Here is a 21,577-nt window from a genome sequence, read left to right as displayed (position 1 = left end):
GGGCTCCAGGCTTGGCCAGGGGCCGATACAGCAGCCGCCCTGTCCTGGCTCCATGCTGGCTCTGTGTCTTCTTTGCATGTGAATTTATGGTTGAGCTTGAAGTTTGGGGAGCCTAGTAGCACTGATGGGATTAAAGAGGCCCCTTTTAAAAACCTCTTTAGGTGCTAAATTGACAATATAATCTGCTGTCTGTTGCAAAGGATTGGGATGAACACAGCAACATTCTAGAAAAAGAGCCAAGCTACCAACCCACATGTTTGGTGTGGCAAGCTTGATACGAAGGCCCGAGGAGCCTCATGTGAAGTACTTACTTTGTGGCTGACAACCAACCCATCAGCTAACAAATAAATTAAAAAAATGAGGCCGGCTTCTGCTTTGTTGCTTGGTGGAGCCAGGTTTTAATCCCGGCTGGCCTGTTACTGGTTGTTTGATGGTGTGGAAGGCGTTTAATTTCTTTCCCTCTGAGCCTCAGATTCCTCACCTATTAAAATGAGGCTAAATCTGCTTATAGTCATTGTGAAGGACATCTGAGGTAATGCATGTGATAATATAAAATTTAATAGAGGTGATAATATAAAAAGTGTAAAACTTTTAGTAAAATGCCTGTTGAACTGCAAAATATGTGTATAACTCTCCGCATATATATTTACTAATGTCCATATTACATATAGTAATACACATATGTAACATACACATAATATGTAAATCGCACATATATATTACATATACTGCTACATATAATTCTATTATGTAACATATAGAGTAATATACATAAACTTCTAATGAAATACCTGGCTGCAATTGTGAATTCTCACGCTCCTGTCCTGCTCCCAGCCTCTCATCGTTCTGTCAGTCTTTGCAGGAGTGTTCTATATTTGTTTAGACTGAAAATGTTCAGTTTTATGTCCTAGACTTCAAAGTTGTTTCTATAATTCTATGCGGTGCATAGTATATCCCCATATACTTGGCCATATGTGATGTAAGAGTCTAAGGAAATTTTCTAGATAAGGAAAGAAGTTTATTGGGTAGGTTTTAAAATGTTGGAAATAATTGTGGTTTTCAATGTCAATGCAGTTTCCTTTGCAAATTCTTAAATTTGTGAATGACACCTCTGAAAACTTCCACCTTATTCTAGGCTTCTTCTTTAATTTTAGACTATAGTGTAAAGAACCACAAAAGATTGTCTTATATTTAAATAATACCTTTCTATCAATGAGCTCAAGTCACCCATGGTGATATGAGGTGCCCCATTGGATACACGCAATTAAACTTACTTTTCATCAAAATGAACAAATAATTTTCCCTCCAAAACTAGAAATTCCTCTTCTCCTTTTGCTCTCTCTTCATAAAGCAGTTACTTCTCTTATATCACAATGTACAACTTAAGCCACAAATATTGGAGGGTAGAGATTGCAGGTAGGAATATAATTGAGATGTGACTCATATCCTTAAACCAAAACACTTGTATGCCCCCTATTTCCTAAGTATGATTTACTTTGCTAACTGTGAGAAATAATTTATGGATGATTGTATCTAAAGGGGAGTGTCCTTTTCTGTGCTTTTCTTTTGTTGATCCATTTCACAGTCCACAAAAGTGAGCCTCCAATTTGGAATGTGGTTCAAAGTCTGATAAACCCTGGACACATCTTTCTTTGCTGGATGTGTTCACGTGCGTATTCTAAGGCAGCTTCTCAGTGCCAGGTCAGCCGTTAGTTTGATGTAATATCCGAATCAGCCACCTACTGTTTAAGTTCAAATCCTAAAATTGCCCCTAGAATGTGAGTGTTGTGAAACTTAGGCTGTAACTCTCCTTTGATTATCCGGCTATTGTACTCATAGCTTTGTGTTTGGCTGGGCGGACGTGTAGAAGGATTTGGAGAACATAAATTTGTACAAATGTTTGTCAAACTGTGTGAGCCTAGACAGTTCATTAGCTGCTGGAATTATTGGGTGGGAGATGGGTGGCCCAGTTTGGATGGTGACCTTTGTGGGCTCTTAGCTGGGTCGCATTTTTATGTGTCACAGTGTATTGAAATTTAATGAATCCTGTCACATGTGGTATGGGGAAAGGCAGGGCAGAAACTCTGTGCAATGAAGAGGGAGGGGGAAGGTGGCAATTCCAGGAGCCTGAGAACAGTTAAACATCCTCTTTGCCTACTCGGCATTCCCCTCTGCTTCTGGGGTTACCTCTGCAGTTGACAATGCAAAAGTGGGTTCGAAATCAAACTTATTCAGCTTTGTGGAAATCTGTCTTACTTATTGAATGATGAATTTATGTATATGTTCTTTTAGCTGCTGCAAGCCCAGTTAGTTCCCAGGCACTGATTTTCTGCCATGTTCCTGCTCTGGGTCAAGTCCCCTGTGCTCAGAAGCAGGACTTCTGGTTGAAAACCTGCCCACACAGACCGTGGGGTCCTCATGCAGATGCGACCTGGGAGCTTGCCCACCCTTCGTGAGCAGGTTGCAGTCGAAGTTCCCAGTTCCGCTTGGCGGGGGACTAAAGATGGGCTATTTTTCTTCAGATGTCCCCTCAGAGCTTTGTTTTGTGACCTAGAGACTCCAGTGTCAGCCACAGCTTTTCAATCACAAATCCGCCGCAGAAATGAAAATGTCACTCTTACTGTTTTACAATTTTCCAACAGTCCTTTGTTGAACAAGTGAAACAGTGGCTAGACTCAGCCTGTCCAGCAAGGGAACACTCTGATCTGTTGAACTGATTTTAAAATTTTGTATTTGATTACCTGGATTATTGTCATTGAACCCACTGAATCTGGGAGACAGGAACTCAAGGTTTGGTCAACTCCTCTGATGTGTGGAGAGGCCACCAGCTTGGGAACCATGACCTGTGGGTTTGTTCCAGGTCTTTCCTCAGCTGAGCAACATTGGCCCTGTCATTGAAACACTCTGGGCCTTGGTTTCCTCATGGCAAAGTAAAGGTTTCTACTAGATATTCCGCAGGGACCTTGGCAGTATTTTTTTTGTGATGCCGTGAATTTATAAATAACATGGGCAAACAATTACCTAGGCTTGTGAGCTAGAATCTGGACGTTAGCTGAGGTCTGTTTACTTTCTTCTGGAACAGCATAGCCCAAATGCAGCAGTGACTTCTCATTGTCAGAATTAGATGCCACACTGAGAAAGGATGCTGAAAGCAGGGCTGTGGGGAAGGGCACCTCATACATTCAAGAGTGCCACTTGGGGAGCCGGCCCCATGGCCAAGTGGTTAAGTTCGCGTGCTCCACTTTGGCGGCCCAGGGTTTTGCCAGTTTGGATCCTGGGCGTGGACATGGCACCGCTCATCAGGCCACGGTGAGGCGGCGTCCCACATGCCACAACTAGAAGGACCCACAACTAAAATATACAACTATATACTGGGGGGATCTGGGGAGTAAAAGAGCAGGAAAAAAAAAAAACAACTTGGCAACAGTTGTTAGCTCAGGTGCCAATCTTTAAAAAAAAAAATTGACAAAAAAGAGTAGTCTGAGAAAACAAAAGAGTGCCACTTGGTTTCTGTGGTTCTATTTTCCAAGCACCTGCCACCACCCCACCTTGAAGTCAGATTCTTCCTATGGCAATTGAGCAGAGAGAAGAGAACGTCCACTGCTCGCTCAGCTGTAGGCCCAGGTCAAGTGCCAAGGGGAAATTCATTCCTGTGGCCTACCGTGCTCAAGGCAATTTCAGACTGAGCCTGCAGAAATCAAAATGAACCACTAAGGTCAATTCAGTTGTTTCAACAAAAATAAAAGTGAAACAAAACAGATTTTGCTAACTCCATCAAGAATTCGGTTGCCCCATGAAATAGAGCCTAACTGACTTTCCTGCCTGGTTCCTCCGAGGCATGAGGTCAGTGCTGTCTGTAGTGGTGGCTCTTTCCCCGGCTGAGTATCAGAACCACCTTGCAGGCCCTGGATCTGAGGGAGGCCTGGAATCAGCATTTTTTTCAGAGCACTCCAGGTAACTTTAATGTTTAGTCAGTTTATAATTAATTTATAGCTGATCACCAAATGTCTGATGGATAAAACCAGTTCACTTCCTTTGGATTCTCTTTTTTTTGAAGATTGGCACCTGAGCTAACAACGATTCCCAATCTTTTTTTTTTTTTCTGATTTTTCTCCCCAAATCACCCCAGTACATAGTTGTATATTTTAGTTGTGGGTCCTTCTAGTTGTGGCATGTGGGACGCCACCTCAACATGGCCTAATGAGGGGTGCCATGTCCCCCCCAGGATCCGAATCAGTGAAACCCTGGGCCGCCACAGCAGAGCACGCGAACTTAACCACTCGACCTCGGGGCTGGCCCCTGGATTCTTTTTGAATGGGAGATCTTGGCAACAGGGTGGCGTACTGTTTTGAATATAAGCAGTGTGCTGTGCTTGCCTCTGGTTACCAAGAGTCTGTCTTCATTCGCGTCTGTTTGCACACTGCCTTTCTGTTTCTCTCCATTCTTTCCCAGCCTTCTTACTCACTAGTCCACCCACATTCCATTTTAGAGGTTTTTGTTGCTGTTCAACTGAAGGTTATAATTTGGAGTCAGTTCCTGTGCTTTCCCTTTTTCTATTTACTTTCACACAGATGTTGTGAAGTCCAGGTTCACACCTCTTGTTCAGCTTCTCTGGGGCATGCTGGAGGAGTTACCTAATCTATGCTCCTGGCCTCTTCGGGATTTTCTTGTGCTGGGTATCTGAGGAAAGTGAAAATATCAGCAAAGGAGCCCTGGACATAAGACACTGATGAGCTGTGGAGTGACCTTGACAAATGATATGGATCAGTCAATGGTTTCCAGGCAAAGTCTTCAAATTCCAGAACATACTTCCTATTTTAGAATACATTCTATAAGTCTTGAGCACTGCTCACTCACCGTCAAGCGGCCCTGGGGAGTGGTGTCTGAGCTCACTGTCTCATCTGTGGAAGCTGCCTCTCTTTACCTGAGACACTTTGGAAGCCAGCATACTTCTGAAAATTCAGCTTCTGTTTCAATTTTCTGTTTCCTTTACGGTTATTTTCCTCCAATATTTTTGCAACATGCTCTTTGTCTACCTGACATATTTTCACTTGTTTCTTCATCAATTCTCTAAGTCTGTCTACCCTGCTGTATTTCTTTTCTGTTTATCTCCATTTTATGCCAACTTCAAAATTTTTTGTTGTTGCCTCGAAATCTCTCTTGGCTCGTTCTGAAAGCAGATTTCCATGTAACTCTTGCTTCTCTTTTCTTTTGCATTTTGCTTGAGTTGTTTGTCCTTCTTAAGAAAAGAAGCACCATTAGATGTTGGAGCGCTCTGAGCAATGGGGAGCCAGGAAGCAGGCTCTCTTGCCAATTCTGAGTTACTCAAAGACTGAGGATCCAGAGGGGGCATGAGCCGAGCTCCTTGTCGGGGCTCCTCCCTCCTCTGTCCAGTTATTGCCTCCACAGTGAATAGTTTTTCAGTCAGAGCACGTGCGGGATCACATGGCAAGGTGACTGCCTGCTTTCATCACCTGTGACAGGCTTGGTGATGAAGGAGCTTAAATTTCATGCTTTAACCTGGATTGGGGCAGAAGTCTTCTATCTGTACCACAGGAATTTGGAAGTCAAGAGTGAGATGTAGTGGTGTCTTTAAGAAACTGTCAAAAACAGTGACAGGAAAGATTCTTGAAGAACCCCAAAATCTAAGTGCTTACGTTAAGAAAGGTAGAGGTGTCATTTATTTCCAGACAATTTCATGTTTACAAACTGATTAATTTTAAATAGTTTAAGGTTTTATTACAGATTAATCTATAAAGCTATTAAGCTTTAAGGATTTTGGCATCCGACTGATTTTTCTAGTTTATGAAAAACTGATAGTCCTCTAAGCCAAAGGCATATTCAACTTAATAATAGTCAAAGCAGGATTTTTTTGGTAATGTCTCTGTGGTGGTGTGTGTATGTATGTGTGTGTATGTGTTGTGTATATATGTGTGATGTGTCTATGTTGTGTATGTTGTGTGTATATGTATGTGTGTATGTGTTGTGTGTATATGTGTGTATGTGTTGTGTGTCTATGTTGTGTGTGTATGTGTTGTGTGTATGTGTTGTATGTGTGTATGTGTTGTGTGTATGTGTGTAAATGTGTGGTGTGTCTATGTTGTGTGTATATGTGTATGTGCTGTGTGTACATGTGTGTATGTGTTGTGTGTCTATGTTGTACGTGTATGTGTTGTGTGTGTATGTGTGTATATGTTGTGTGTGTATGTGTTGTGTGTATATGTGTGTGTATGTTGTGTGTGTATGTGTTGTGTGTATGTATGTGTTGTGTGTGTATGTGTTGTGTGTATGTGTGTGTATATGTTGTGTGTGTGTATGTGTTATGTGTGTGTATGTGTGTGTGTGTGTGAGAGAGAGGAAAGGGCATCTTTGCAAACTTCTCAGAGTCAAGTAGATATAAAAAGTCCACATTCTCAGTAAAGAATTTATGAAAAAAAGAGCCAACTTTCTTCCCCTCCTTGTTCTAAAGTCATAACATTTTTTTTTTTGAGGAAGATTAGCCCTGAGCTACCTACTGCCAATCCTCCTCTTTTGCCGAGGAACACTGGCCCTGAGCTAACATTCATGCCCATCTTCCTCTACTTTTTGTACGTGGGATGCCTACCACAGCATGACCTTTGCCAAGTGGTGCCATGTCCGCGCCCGGGATCCGAACCGGCGAACCCTGGGCCGCTGAGAAGAGGAACGTGCAAACTTAACTGCTGTGCCATCGGACCGGCCCCTAAAGTCATAACATTTTTGCCCAGTGAAGACTGTACACTCATTTCTATCTTCAGACTTATCACTACTAGGCATTTTATATTTCTCTCATTCCTCATTTTTGTTATCTTTGTGTATACTTATAAAAACTGAAATTTGGAGGGGCTGGCCCCATGGCCGAGTGGTTAAGTTCGCGCGCTCCGCTGCAGGCGGCCCAGTGTTTCGTCGGTTCGAATCCTGGGCGCGGACATGGCACTGCTTGTCAGACCACGCTGAGGCAGCGTCCCACATGCCACACCTAGAGGAACCCACAACGAAGAATACACAACTATGTACCGGGGGGGCTTTGGGGATAAAAATGAAAAAATAAAATCTTTAAAAAAAAAATGCATTCTTAAAAAAAAAAAACAAAACTGAAATTTGGCTTGAATGAGACTCATTTTTCTAGCCCTTATCTCTCACCAGTTAATTCCTTGAATTGGGGCAAATCTTTCTAATCATAGCCGGTTTCCTGCCCCGTACCATAGACAGTGGAGTCGCCTGTGCCTGGTGAAGAGCCAGGAGGATCAAAGTCTGGTCTGTGTGATGGGCAGACCACAGGATGCAGGATGTCTGGCAGAATTCTAGATGGCATCCTTGGACCAAGCATCTGAAAATGGTTCTATACCTCGTCAACATGTTTTAAGGGGCATATTTGCCTTTGAATGATATTAGTCAAAACAACTTTTCCTGTTTTCTGTATCGCAAGAAAGTCTTCACCTTTGCTTTCTTCTGTTCCTGTAAATGTCTGCACTTGCAAGTCCTGAGCCACAGCATCAGCAGCACGGGTTTCATCCAGGTTCTCTGGGGAAGCGCCCGTGTGAATTCAGACCCTTCAGGGTGCAGACTGGCTACATGTCCATCAGTGATTCAATGACCCACGATGAGATTGTCCTTCAGCTGGAGTGTCTCCTACATTTTTGGGTTCTTTAAGAACCTTTCTTGTCACTGTTTTCAACAAGTTTTGTTTTGTTGTTGTAGTTTTGGAAGCTTCTTTCTCAGAAAGGACATACCTATTGAGTTTTTCTCAGAGCCTAATTTTTATTTATTACTTTGCATTTATTTTTTTTTCCTGGTTTCACGACAATAGCCTCTGTATCTTGTGTAATGTTTACCTATCTTTTAACTTGTTTTACATTGTCGTAGATCTTTAAGGACTATGCAGCATGCTGATGCCACTCAAAATCAAATTCAGACTACAGGATGTACGAAAGATTGCAGTCATTTGTGTTGTTTTTCCATTCTCATCTCCTAGTATGCTCTTACGTTACTTGCATTGTTATTAAAGTGAATATTCTTCCCTCATATTTTGACTTAACATGTCTAATTAAGTGCTACACTGTGTCCTTTCTCTCTGAATACAATGCTGCTTTAAGAATCTGGTTGACATATATCACTACAGAATAGGATCTTTTTCCTTGAACTTTTGTCCACTCATCTGTAGGCTTAGGAAATTTCATATATATTTACCGTATAGACTAGAATCAGTGGCGTGCTGGTAAATGTTTAATAACCAGCTCTCCAAAAACAGAAAAAAGCATTGCAATGTCTGCCCATTTCCGTGGTGTAAATACTCCCATCTTGCCTGATTTCAAGATACCAATGGTTTAACAAGTAGCTTTGAAAATTCTTGAAAATTTCTCAATTGGCTCTCTCGCCAGGTGGTATGAGCTGGGTCCAAAACACCATTACTGACAACAGTTATATCACTTTACAGATTATAAAAAGTTTGTAATCATAATTTTGTTTCTGATTTATAAAATAACCCTGTAGTGTAGCTGGTAACATACAGGAGGAATCTGAGACTCAGAGACCTAAAGACTGGAAACAGCCATGACGGCCATTATTAGGCAGGGTGGGGATGGAATTCTGCCCTTGAGCTTAGCATCCTTGGTGCTTGTGTCACTCATGGCAACTGCTTCCCATTGTGAGGATTCCCTGAACGGTGTCATATTTGACCTCTAAAGAGGTGTCACAAAATGACTAGTTTTCCATTGTTTTAGTATATTAATCATTTTTTAGTTATTTGAGAATAACCTTCAAGAAAAATAGCCTGCTTATAAAAAAGCTTTGTGAGTTTTTTCTCTCTGATCTTTGGGTATCATTTTTGTCTTCAAATAAAGTGTTTTGGGTATGATTGCTTTATAATATTTTGTTACTTAAGGACAGTATTCAGGCAGCCCTTAGTTACCAGAAGGACTTCTTCCTTCCTCTTTTCTTAAAGAGAATTTAGTAAGTGTCTCTGAGCCATTTCAAGTGACCCAGGAAACATTTGGACGTCTTTGTTGCATTTGTTTCATTTTTTGCATTAGTTTGTTTCATTTGTTGCATCAGTATGGCACTATTTTCACATCACAAACGTGACCATCTTAAAATGACTTGCAATGTGGAATGATGATGGCAGCAACTGTCATCTACTGGACATTTTACTTTTTGTTTGCCAGGCACTGTTGGGGGTACTTTATAAGTATTATTTCGTTTGCTTCTCACCTTGAAGGTAGGCACTAGTGTTTGCAGTTTGCTGAAACTGAGACCTGTATAGGTAAAACGTGCCCACATTTACATAGCAAGTAAATGACAGAGCTAATATTTGAACCATTTCTGCTTGACTCCCGAAGACGGATATAGTTTTCATATGATAAAGTTGGTCACCCCATTTTGATAAGGAATAATAAACAACAAACGTGTCTTCTTTAGCTTCTCGACAAGCACCAAGTAGCAGCATGTACAAAGCCCATAATGATGTCCCCTAGGGGCCTGCAGCCTCATTGCCACAAAAATCTTGGATTAATAAGAATTCAGTTATGATTGACATAGTTATAAAATGTTCTTTTAATGAAAGTATGGTTTCATGTCAAATTCAGATAAATTTGAATCATTACTTTTAATGAGACAATACGGTTTCTTTCAGACTCTTTGTAAGGATTAAACTCATAAAACTGTCAGGAGACCGATCACAACTTCGGGATCTTTAGACTAGTTCATCTGTTTCTTTGTCCTCAACTTTTTAAGAAAGTAGGGTAATGAGTCCCTTGTTTCTACACTCTGTAAGAATAAAAAGATGCTGCTGCTAATGTCTAGTCTATTCCCACTCCCCCGAGGCAAGATGGGGAGGGAAAGAACCAGTCTAGATCAGAAGTCCACGAGAGGAAACTCAGAATCAAAGAGAGTATTCAATTCTTCCTTTTCTGGGGGAAAATCACTGCCCCAGAAGAGATAAATGCCCTTTGCCCTTACGCAGGGGAATTCTGCTTTAGTACCTGTCCTTACAAAAGGGCTGCGGTGGCTGATAACCGTAGATGTTTTTTAACGAAGATCTTTTTCATACATTCTTGTGCAGAGTAGAGCCAGCTAGCAATATATGAACATCTGAGCATAAACATAGTTTTTGCTATAGAAAGTTAACAATGTAAAATGCGTACAACTCACCATGCTTATAAAATGGTACTCGTGAGTTTTCATTTATCTCATCCCTGGGGGGAAATTCTCAGATGAAAGCAGCAAGAAATTTTGGAAGTCTTCATTTTTTCCCCCTGTGTCATGATCTCATATCTAGTCTGGATTTCAAGCAAGTCTTGTTCTTCCGTGTATATAACTAGTCAGAGTTGCCTCTATTTTCTACATGTTGGTATTGTCATCAGAAAATCTGAGGGAATGTGACGCCGTTTTCGGTACTGGACTGCATTGCAGGACTGTTTAAAAAGAACGGGTGGATGTTAAGAGGAATATCTTAAAAATCTTGTACATTGTTCCTCCAACTTTCTTTTTGTTTTGATGTGTGAAATCCTATGTACAATCTTTCATTCTGCCTTTGCAGATTATTCCACCAAGAGAAAGTAGAATTTTTTTTTATTTGGTGCATAATACTGTAACTTTAGTACAGTTGAATATTTTTTGGAAGTTTTTCGATTACTTAGCTGTGGATAGTACCCTACGCTATGGCCATGGTAGACTCAAGACGAGTTTTTGGCCCAGATCCCAGAATGATGGCTGAAAACCTTTAGAGACCACCTAGTGAGTCTGTTGTGGAGAGAAGCAAGCTGAGGCCCAGAGAAGTCATGCTACTTGCCAAGGTCCTACAGCTAGTGAGTGAGTGGGCCGCGACGAGAACCTGGTCTTCTAATCTCCATTCTAGAGCTTTTTTATACATAAACATGCTGACTTGGTGAATCTGGTCATTGCCATATGCTGACCTTTCCTGTCTGAAGTCCACATGGAAACTTTGTCTGCTTTGGAAGAGGGTTTTCCAGTGTCATTCATTAACGGCCGCTCTTCATGTTTGCCAAAGACCGCCAGATACCCTGACCAGTAATCGTGTTTACACTTGTTTGTTTATGCATCAGCATTAGTGTTGTCAGGAAATCAAAAGGGGGCTAAGAAATCTCAGAAGTTCACCCAAGAGGGGAGGTTTTATTACCTCATTAAGCTTTTGTTGTATTATGAGTCTCAATCCAAGATAAAATAATCTTTGGCCCAATAAAGTAAACATTAAGTTGGGTTAAAAATGTAAGAACTAGCAATCGGCAGATTGGCATATATTTCCTTGGCAATATTGGCCACATCCATTAGACAATAACTTCATTCTGCTCTCCCGGCTTCCGGTAACCTCTGTTCTCCTTTCTGTCTCTATGGATTTGCCTATTCCAGGTACCCCATGTCAGCGGAATCATACAACATTTGTCCTTCTGTGGTACAGTATCTTCATTAAAGGAAAATGAACAGAACCTTTCATTGAGAGAAGTCAGTTCCATAGCCAACACGCCTCTTGGTTCCACATTCGTGCAAGGTCCTCTGGAAGCTTGCTTGGCCCTTGGAGACAGATATTATCTCAAAAGACGTGGAAGGTTGGGAAGCTAGTCTTTGGAAACAGATTGACAAGTATTGGACTTTAATTTTTTTGTGTGTGGTCGTTTTAGGCTTCCTGAAAGTGTATGAGGCCAGTACTTCTAGGTAGACTGTAGGTCACCTCATCCTGTTCTTTCTCAGTCTTGGATGATCTCATCATCCTGACACTCTCCTAATAACAAATGGACAGAGATTCCTCCTTACTCCTGTGCCCGAAACTCTGGCGGGTATTTGAGGCTCGTTACTGATCCATCAGTATGCCCCAACCCCCAGCAGCCCTGCTCCACACCCTGCACATTGAGAGCAAAAGGGGTGCTTCCTAAGGGGGCCATTCTGCAGGGCAGTCAAGGACCTGGATCTTGTCGACTGAGCCAGAAGAATTGAATTCTCATTTCAGCTCTGCCATTGAATCTCGGTGACTGTGGACAGGTCACTTTGCTCCTTTGGCCTGGAGATTTTTCACCTGTAAAATGAGGAGATTGGACTTAATTATCTCTGAAGTCACTTCAAGCACAAATGTAGCAATTCTCTGATTTATTACAAAAACAATGACAACAATAATAACAACGACCAACAGCTAACATTTATTACAAGGTCCCAGGCACTGTCATAGCCCTTTACATTTACTGTTACATCTACCTTAGGAGACAGATACTGGGCACTGAGAAGTTAATAACTTGCCTGAGGACAGCCTGCCAGTGAGAGATCTGTGACTGGAACCCTGAGGGTCTGACTCCAGAGCCCAGTTCCCAACTACTACTAAGTTGAAAAAGCATTGAAAAGAAATGGTGTCACAATAAGAAGAAATAAAGCATGCCTTCTACTCTCCAGCTGTCATGCTTTTGTTCTGATTCGTCTTCTAACCTTGATGAAAGAGTGTAATTAATCTGTAATTAAAGTAATAATGGGGTTTCTTAGGCAGGGAGGGGATTAGAGAGTTGCGTCAGTGGGGTTCTTCGGACACTAGAGGGCGCCCTGGCAAAGCTTACTGCCTGCGCATCTTCTGTGCTATAGGAGGGCCCAACTTCCTGGGAGGAACTTCAAAAGAAATAGGGCATTTCTAAGACTTGCTTTATCAACTTGGGTTAACCTGGCATCATTCCTGTAAAATTCAGAGTGAAAATAACAGATAAATCAACACAGTCACACTCCTCCTTGATAACCTCACCAGCCTTCTGAAGGCCGGCCTGCAAATCTCTGGCTCTGTATTACATCGTGGGGTGCCTGGCTTCTTAGAACTCACCTTGCCATAATGCTCCAGATGGCTGTCTTCTTAGCGGTAGATAGAATTAAGCCCGATAATGATGGATATTTTATTTAAATCCTCTTTTTTAATCTTTCATTACTTATTCACATGTATGGTTAGCTTCACACTGCCATTCCACGTGATTGGAAACGAGACAGATTTAAAGACAGTAATTGTTTAATATTTGACTGATATACCTATTTTGCTTCAGATGAGAACAGGCAGCACCGGGGAGCTGGGGCTGCTTCCTGCAAGGCTCCCCACGGTAGACGCTGGAGGCGGTAAAGAGCAGCTTGGAACTGTGTTTAAGAAAAAAGAATGGAATAGCAAGGTACCCAGGAGAAGCCACAGTGCCTTTTCAAGCCGTGCGACTGTCCCCATAGGATGTATAGATGCTTTTAATTAGCTGGGCTGCAAGTCAACCCTCCTGAGGGTGCAGGACGGGAGGAATTCATTTTCAAGCCTTGAGAAAAGATGAGGCTCCTGCACACGGCCCCGCGGCCATATGTGATTTTCATGTTAGCCATCAGTCAGCACTTCTCCTCACCGACTGTGTTGATACATAAAACAGATCTGCCCTTACAGTTATATTTGTTTAGGAAAAACATTTTAAGTCATTGCAAATGATTATAAACGGGTGAACTGGAAACCCTGGTTAGTAAACAATCAGAGCGCTGTGTCTGGCATAATACCAGGACCCAGTCTCTTTAACCCACCAAGCTTGAGTCATCTGTTTGGCTAAGGTCATCTCGAGAAAGTGAGCAGAGACTTGAAACCTCACCATCAGGAAGGGAGAGAAGGAAGCCCCCACCTTCATCCTGGCATTCCTCTGCCGATACTCCATTTCTTTGCAGTGAGTGTGTTTTGATTCTGAGTGAACTTAAGCCTCCTGCTTAGCTGGCTGGCAGACAAGGGGAAAAAACCTTCAGAGGACACTCGTCTCTGGAGGAATAAAAAATAAATAGTTATTTCTCATTTTGAAAAAGCCGTGTGCATGTGGCTGGGATTCAGAGTAGGCAAGGAGGAGCCCTGATGAGCATCTGGCTCCAAACCCTGTACTCTTCTCTGTGTAGACCCTTCTATTCTGCTTCCCTCCCATCTCTCTTGTTGTTACCTGTTTTCTCTTTTCTCCTTCACCACTCCTTCCTTTATTCCTCTTTCCCCCTTTCATCCCTTTTCTCCTCCTTTTATTTTCTTTCTCATCCCTATCTTTAGTCCCTCCAAGGGATGCTGTGGTCCTGTCGGCAGTATCTGGCTCCGAGGCTAACACTCCCAGGCGTCCTTGGCTCCTGGGCTTGGTGTAGGCCAGCCTCTAGCCGCGCATCCTCAAAGCAGCGGTTACCCTAATGGAAAGTTAATTTTTTTGTTGTTCTCTTTGTGAGAAAAGTGAAGAAGATAATAACATGAAATCAAATCCAGGTTCTTTTGAAAGGGTCAATGGTTATACAGTTTTTGAAACTAGCAGTGGGAAATGCTGTAAAGTGGAGCTCATAATAATTAGGACAAGAGCTGAGGTACGTTGTATTGTCTCCGCCGCCCCTTCCCTGCGTGAAGGAGGAAGCCATATTGTTGGATCCATGACGGGAAGTTCTCTAGGTTAGTAGAGAGAGTGCTGACCTGGCGGAGACGTAGTCTAGGATACAGAATACTCAAAAATATCGGGTTTTTGGAATGAACGAATGAGTGAGTGAGCAGATGAAAAGCTGTCAAGGAAGCAGATGACTGGACCCGGAGGAGCCTCTGCCCGGAAGACATGCAACCATGAGTGAGTCTGTCTCACTTCACAAACACTTCTTAACTCAGGAGCAGAATTGCTGGTCGTTTCTAGTGTGGAGTGAAAAAGGTCAAAGTGGCCCCTGACAAAAATTCTGGAAACCATAGGCCTGGAAGTTTTCAGCGTTAGAGTCTCTCCATAAGGATCTTGTGACGAAATGGTCTGGGCCTTGGCTGCTGAGGGGCGGGGGTCTCGCCTTACTCAGCTCTCACCATTTTTTCTGGATAAAAGCTTTTACTGTCCTTTGTCTCTGGACTAGAACTGGCATCGACGAGCCGAACACAAGAGGGAATTTCAAGTAGGAAAAAGTTAGGAAAGGAACCCCCTCTTGTGGGCACTGCTGAAGTCCATAAGCAGTGGGTCTAGGAGGCCCGAAGGTTCTGGGAGCCTGGGCCACGTGGGTTTCTGTGGTGGGGGTGGGAAGCAAGAGAGGAAGAGCGAGGAAGGCCCGGCAGATGAGATTTGCATACCTGGCCGCCGCTTTGCCTAGGACAATCAGGAGAGCTCTTGGTGTGGGAACGTCATTCCCAGGGCGGGACACCAAGGTGGCAAAGGCTTAGTGCTCTATGCACTAAGGGGGCAGGACTGTCCCTCTTCCTCCTGGTGGCAGGAGCCACTTGATAAGCGCATGGGGCTCCATTGGGCATCCAACATAATCTTCAGAATAAAACATCGACAGACCATTATAGTTTTAAAGTCCTTTCTTAGACCAGCTAGGCAGAGAGTTCTAATTATGGATGCCTGTCTTCCCTTCTTTTCCCTGTAACGCACCCTTGATCTCCTGGGAAATGGATTTGCCCTGCACCTGACTAGCTTGTGCTCAGTCGTTGGCCAACCTGAGCAGGTCTCTGTGACCTATGATCGGAGGGCCTGAGCTGTCTGTTGGCGTTATCCTGATGTTATCCTGTCGTCCTGTGGTGTGAAGGTGTCTGGACCGGGGGTGTTGGCACCTGTCCTTGTATAGCCCCAGCTTGATCAGTAGCAGCGTGGACTTGTTGTGTGTTAGAAGCTGGGGAAATTGGCAGCACCCTACAAAGGCCACAAAAACATGTTAAAGGAGACAAACAAGAGTGATGAACGTATTTTCACTATTGCTTTCATGTTAATTTATTACAAAGTCTGTTTTTAGAGATTAGCAATTAATTTTTTTCTTCAATTATTATGCTGTTGTCCTTCCGCCATAAACTGAGATATGCCTGGTGATCTTTATAACAGTGAATTGACTTGTTTTAAATATTAATTTCGATTATATTTTATAGAATAAATATTTTTCCCAAAGTTACCTTATTTTTGGAATATTGCTCTAATAATCCAGTTTCTGAGAATAAACCTGAATCTCAAGTTTTGTGATACGAATCCAGCATTTTTCTTCTTGTTGTGTATTGGGGAGGGATGCTGTTGGGGATGGGGTGGGGGCCAGGCCTACGTGGACCAGGGCAGACGCCCCTTCTTAGATGTCTTCAGAGCTGACTTTACTCGTTCATGCAGCAAGCCCAGAGCCTGGCCAGCTTCCCTTTCTTGTAGGGTGGCGCCTGAAAGTCTAGAGTCACAGATTCCCTTTACATTAGACTATATAGTAGTCCCCCGCTTATCTGAGGTTTTAGTTACTCAAGGTCAACCGTGGTTTGAAAATATCAAATGGAAAATTCTGGAAATACACAATCATAGGTTTTAAATTGTGTGCCCTTCTGAGAGGCATGATGAAATCTTATGCTATCCACTCCATCTCACCGGGGATGTGCATTGTCCCTTTTTCCAGCGTATCCACCATCTTAGTTATCCAATTGACTGTGGAGGTATCACAGTGCTTGTGTTCAAGTAACCCTTATTTTCCTTAACAATGGCTCTAAAGCGCAAGAGTGGTGATGCTGGCAATTCAGATATGCCAAAGAGAAGCCGTAAAGTCCCTCCTTTAACTGAAAAGATGCAACTTCTCAATTTGACAAAGAAAGAAAAAAGGCGTATACTGAGGTTGCTGAGATTTATGGTAACTTTTATCGCAGTATATTGTTATAATTGTTCTATTTTATTATTAGTTAATCCTTTGTCGTGCCTAATTTATAAATTAAACTTTATCACAGGTTTTTATGTACAGGAAAAAGCATAGTCTATGTAGGGTTCGGTACCATCCGAGGTTTCAGGCATCCACTGAGGTCTTAAAACATATTCGCCGGAGGTAAGGGGGACTATCTTATATGCTTTCCAAAGCACTGCCAATTAGTCATCATTTTTTCCTCAGAGTTTTGGTGGGCTCTGAAGGCAGCCCTTGGTAGGGGGAAGAGAAGAATAGAAAGTTCTGGGCCTTTCTAGAGAGAGAAGACCCAGTCTTCTGCCCACAGTTGTGAGGTAGTTCTCTCTTTGACCAGAATCATGCCATTTGTGGAGAAGTTTAGTTGAATTCAAACAATTGGAGGCTGGCGGGACCTTCCTGTTTGTGGGTTCTACAATGGCTAGTCAGTTGACTGTGTTTTAACCTCCACCTCTCTGCCTGATGGACTGCCGCACTTCTGTCTCGAAAGAAATGAGCCTGCCCCAAATCGCAGGCTCTGCAGGTCTACTTGTCCACTCCTGGTGTAAATTCCCAGCAGCCTCTGGGTCTGCCAAAGGTTTGAATTTGCTTTCAGGGTGTCCTTGATTTCTGCTTGTTGACAATCTCTCTTCCTTGCCAGGCTGTGGTGAAACAGGCTGTTGCTTCTGGCTTGTGGGGCTGCCTGTATTTCAGGACCCGTGTAACTGAAGGTCATCTCTTACATTTATTTCCTCTCTTCCTTTTTAATGATAAGGTTTGTTTTTAGGTAACACAGGCATAGCATTCTGAGTCCAGCTTGGATGTCTGTACACCAAGATTCATACTCTAAGTTGGATGATACCACACGTTGACAGCTCACCAGGGCCACCCCCCGCCGCCCCCCCCGCCCCCCCCGCCCACTCCAGCTGGTCTCCCCATAGATGCTCTGGCTTTCCTATTTCATTTTGAATCCTTTGTTCCTGGGGTTGAATATTAGCTCAGTAACTGATGCAAACTTTATGTATCACGTACTACCTGTAAGACGTAGCACATGACATCAGCCTTCTACGGGCATGTTGGTATAGAACATTATTTTGATCTGGAAAAGTGGCCCATAATATCCTTCAGGACTCAGTACACACCGCCAAAGCGTTCCCTCTGTATCCGTCCATCCGTTTCTGCCCACACCCTGCTCGGCAACTGTGGTTTCGTCATGGCCCGGGCCCTGAGACAATGAGGGTAGGCCTAGTATTTGTCTCTGTTGTTGGGTAGGGTCTGAAATAGTCTTATTTCTGGGGTCACGTGCTTGGTGAACTAACCCCAGATACTTAAAGTAGCTCTGACTTGTAGACTACCAATTTCTCATCCTGTTGGAATGATTTTTTCTATCCATTTCTCTTGTTTTGGGAGCCCAATCTTGTGCCCGCTGGGAGTGGGCAAGCCCTCAATTGTGACTGAGTCTCCTGAACAAGGAGTGTCACGTACCAATGGCTGATCTTTGGGTGAGTGGGGACTAAATTCAGCCAGTAGCCTGGCTCAGGACTGCTTCTGCCCTCTTTGCCATTGAGTCCCTAAGCCTTCATCCTCAAGGTGGCAACATGAGAGGGAGAGCCTGCTTCTTCATTTGCCCTGAGCCTGACTTCATTCAGGGTTCCTGCCAGACTCCTTCTCCAGAGACCAGCTCCACTGATCCCAGCCTCTTCTCTATCAGATGATGAGACCTATTTGACCTGTGACGTCGGTCCCCTAACCAACACGGGTAGAACATAGATGTACTACCATGGCCAGCCCTGCCCTTGTAAGATCAGACGCCAAACTTGTTGATGCTGGCTTTGCCAGCTCTGGATGGTAGAGTAAACGTGGCTTCTTGGACCTGAAATTTGGGGCTTCCGGGGGATCTGACCTGGCCATCGTCCTGCACTGCACCCCTGGCCTGAGCTCCAGCATTTAGTCAGGAGGTACCAATTAGGACATAGTCGCGAAGACTTTTGGTATTCATAGCTAATGGAGTTGAACAAAATGTCCTTCCTATACCACCCTCTTCCCCAAAAGCCGCTTTTTTAATATCGAGTATATGAACATAGAACATTGAGCAATTCCTTACAAGATTTCTGTCTCATTCATGACCACCTCCTACTTATCTTGAATAACAGGCCTGATCTTAATGAATCTCTATTTCATAATGGATTTAAATATCATCTGATTAGTATAGCCAGATCAACCTTTAGGAATTTTTTTGTTTTTGAGGAAGACTGGCCCTGAGCTAACATCTGCTCCCAATCCTCCTCTTTTTGCTGAGGAAGACTGGCCCTGAGCTAACATCTGTGCCCATCTTCCTCTCCTTTATATGTGGGATGTCTACCACAGCATGGCTTGCCAAGCGGTGCCGTGTCCGCACCCAGGATCCGAACCGGCGAACCCCGGGCCGCCGAGGAGCGGAACGTGCACACTTAACTACTGCGCCACTGGGCCAGCCCCCTTTAGGAGTTTTATCTTCCCTCAGAGCAGGGCATCTGGAACCGCATGGGGGTGGGGGGCGGGCACCCTGGAACCCTGTACTTCAGCTTTCTCCAGACACACGTCTGCGTACCGAGAGCGAGACTCAGGTCATCTTCAAACCTGATGACCTCAGCAGGACCAACTGGTACCTGTGAGGATTGCCCATAGTCTGGAAGTCCATTTGGGGTGGGGGAAGACAAGAGGTGGCGACAGAGAAAAAAAGAGAATAGAGGCAGTGAGACAATAATTATAGCTGGAAGAGGAAATGAAGTGTGTGTACATGTGTGTGTGCCAGTGTGTGGTATGTGTTTGATGGATGTGTGTGTGGTGTGTATGGTATGTATGCACGTGTGTGCTTGTGTGTGTGAGTACCAGTGTGTGGTATGTGTGTGAGTGTGTGCATGTGTGTGGTGTGTGGGGTCAGGGGGCATGAGAGCGTTCTGAATTGCTTCCGGGCCGCTCAGTGGCACCCTGGCCAAACCCTGCACGTGGCGTTTGCCAGTGGCTCTTTGCGATCTCCCTCGTCTCCACTGCGTGCCTTAATCCAAAAGGAGAGCCACTGATTGTATGGAGTCTCTTTCAGAGGTTTGCGATGTTCTGTCTCATGACCAAAGGGGAAACCTGGGCTCTCCTGGGTCTTCCTGGGGGACTGTGCCACGCCGAGGCCCTCCCCCGCGTAGCAGGAGAGTTGTGTGCCTGGCGCACCGGAAGCCTTCCCCAGACCCTGATTACGGCGTGAAGACGTGATTAATGCGATGCACGCAGACGTTATTGTCGGGCCCATCAATCTCCGTGTCTCAAAAATGAGAATTTTGCTTTGGTACTTGATCATCTACTCTATTGAATTATGTAGGCATTTTACTCCTTTTAACGTTGGCTTTCTTTCGTTCTTTGAAAAAAATTCCCCATCTTAGTAATGAAAAAAAATGTGTGTGTCATACTGCTTCCTGTTGTAAGGTTATTTCTCGCCATTTGCTTGAAAGTTTTTTCTTATTACGACCAGCACCTTTTATGGGTTTAACTATTCAAAAAGCTCCTGAAAGTCTGACTCTGGTCTCCTGGTGTCTGCATATTGGGTCCTGAGGCTCCCACTCTCCCTAGGAGACCCGCAGTCTGACACAAGGGTCGAAGACAGAGGAATGTCTTTCTAGGACTGAAGTTGTAGCTCTCGCCTAGATTTGTGTTTATTTTCCATTTCCTTACCCACTACTGTTTGAAATTCTGCTGTTGTTTGCATACTGTTCGCTTTTGTGGCCCTCTTTCCATCTGTTCTTTAAAAAAAAAAAAAACCCAAAAACCACTGAGTTTTATTTTAAACCAATCCAGATGACAGGAGCACAATCTTGACAATGCTTTGGATTCCAGTAGAAGAAAATTCTCCTTAAATTACTTGTCTACTCAACTCGTTTTCCACAAACAACCAATTGTTGGGGTTACTGCATATTTCAAGATAAGTCCATATTTCTGAGGCAGGTTCCTTGTACCCTAGATAAGCAATTATTTAAGAAATTGGTTTTGACATATGCTTTCAGTTTTAATGTTTCCTTTTACTTGCTAAGATAATCTCCCTTTGCACGTAATTTCCCACTACCACGTATAAAGATGTGTTCCAGGCGTCCGCTCATGAGCGTCAGTTTAGTTTACGCAGAGATGGTTGGGAAGAAGATCATGAGAGGGGCCCTGACATCTTCCACGTGTGGCTGTGGAAGGGACGTCACACCCAGGGCCCAATCCCACAAGTGTCCTCTCTGTGCCCAGATCCTGATAAGATCTCCAGCCATAAATTACCATTTTAAGGAGCTTTAGGAGGAAAAGCTTATTATCTAACGTTGAGTCACCATGAAAGATTTGGGAGTCCTCTCTCATCACGGCCTGATGAGAGAGGGGAAGGACCATCAGCGGTGGTTACTGATTACGATTTAAAGCCAAGATCAGGTAAGCAATTTATAATAGGGCTACAGGTGGGAAGCGAGGCTGAATTTAGCCTGATGAGCAGTCAAAGGACTGGAGTCTCAGCACTTTTCTGTGATGTCCCCTCCCAGTGCCCCGTAGCATCAGGTCTTAGACAACAGTCCATTAATGATTTGAAAACTCGAGCAAATATGAGTATCATAAAATTCAATGGGGCATTCATGCAGGGAACCAAATTGAAAGGGTTTAGAGTCATAAGGACTAGTTTTATCAATGAAAAATCATGGTAGGAAACCTGTGAAGGAACATTGAAATGATAGATTTCAAGCTATCGAGGAAAACAGGTTCAACCTCATCATCGGATCTTTCCTGCAGGGGTCCTCTCTCCTGGACCAGCGGTGGACTCCCAGACAGAAAGTCAGAAGAGGGGTTCTGTGGGCTAGATGTAATCAAAATGTCAAAATTCCAATTTCTACAACTACATGAGGGCATCTTAAATCATCTTAACCAGCGATGCTCAAATGTGCTTTGGTCTGGTCAAAGCCTTAGTAGCTAC

At 43.6% G+C, this 21,577-nt stretch overlaps 1 protein-coding gene across 6 annotated transcripts in view; it reads left to right on the top strand.

Moving 5' to 3' along the window:
- DISC1 (DISC1 scaffold protein) overlaps positions 1-21,577 on the top strand; it is a 347,047-nt gene that overhangs the window by 174,994 nt on the left and 150,476 nt on the right. Inside the window, exon 10 of one of the 6 annotated variants that reach the window (XM_070568844.1) lies at positions 11,386-12,413. The exons of the other annotated variants lie outside the window; for them this stretch is intronic. Within the exon in view, the coding sequence (XP_070424945.1) occupies positions 11,386-11,456 (71 nt within the window). The 3' untranslated portion in view covers positions 11,457-12,413. Of the gene's footprint in view, positions 1-11,385; positions 12,414-21,577 lie in introns of those variants that run through there. 6 annotated transcript variants of the gene reach the window in all.

This window comes from Equus przewalskii, chromosome 1 (assembly GCF_037783145.1).
Source record: "Equus przewalskii isolate Varuska chromosome 1, EquPr2, whole genome shotgun sequence".
Classification (NCBI taxonomy): domain Eukaryota; kingdom Metazoa; phylum Chordata; class Mammalia; order Perissodactyla; family Equidae; genus Equus; species Equus przewalskii.
This window is presented reverse-complemented; position numbering and strand designations above follow the sequence as displayed.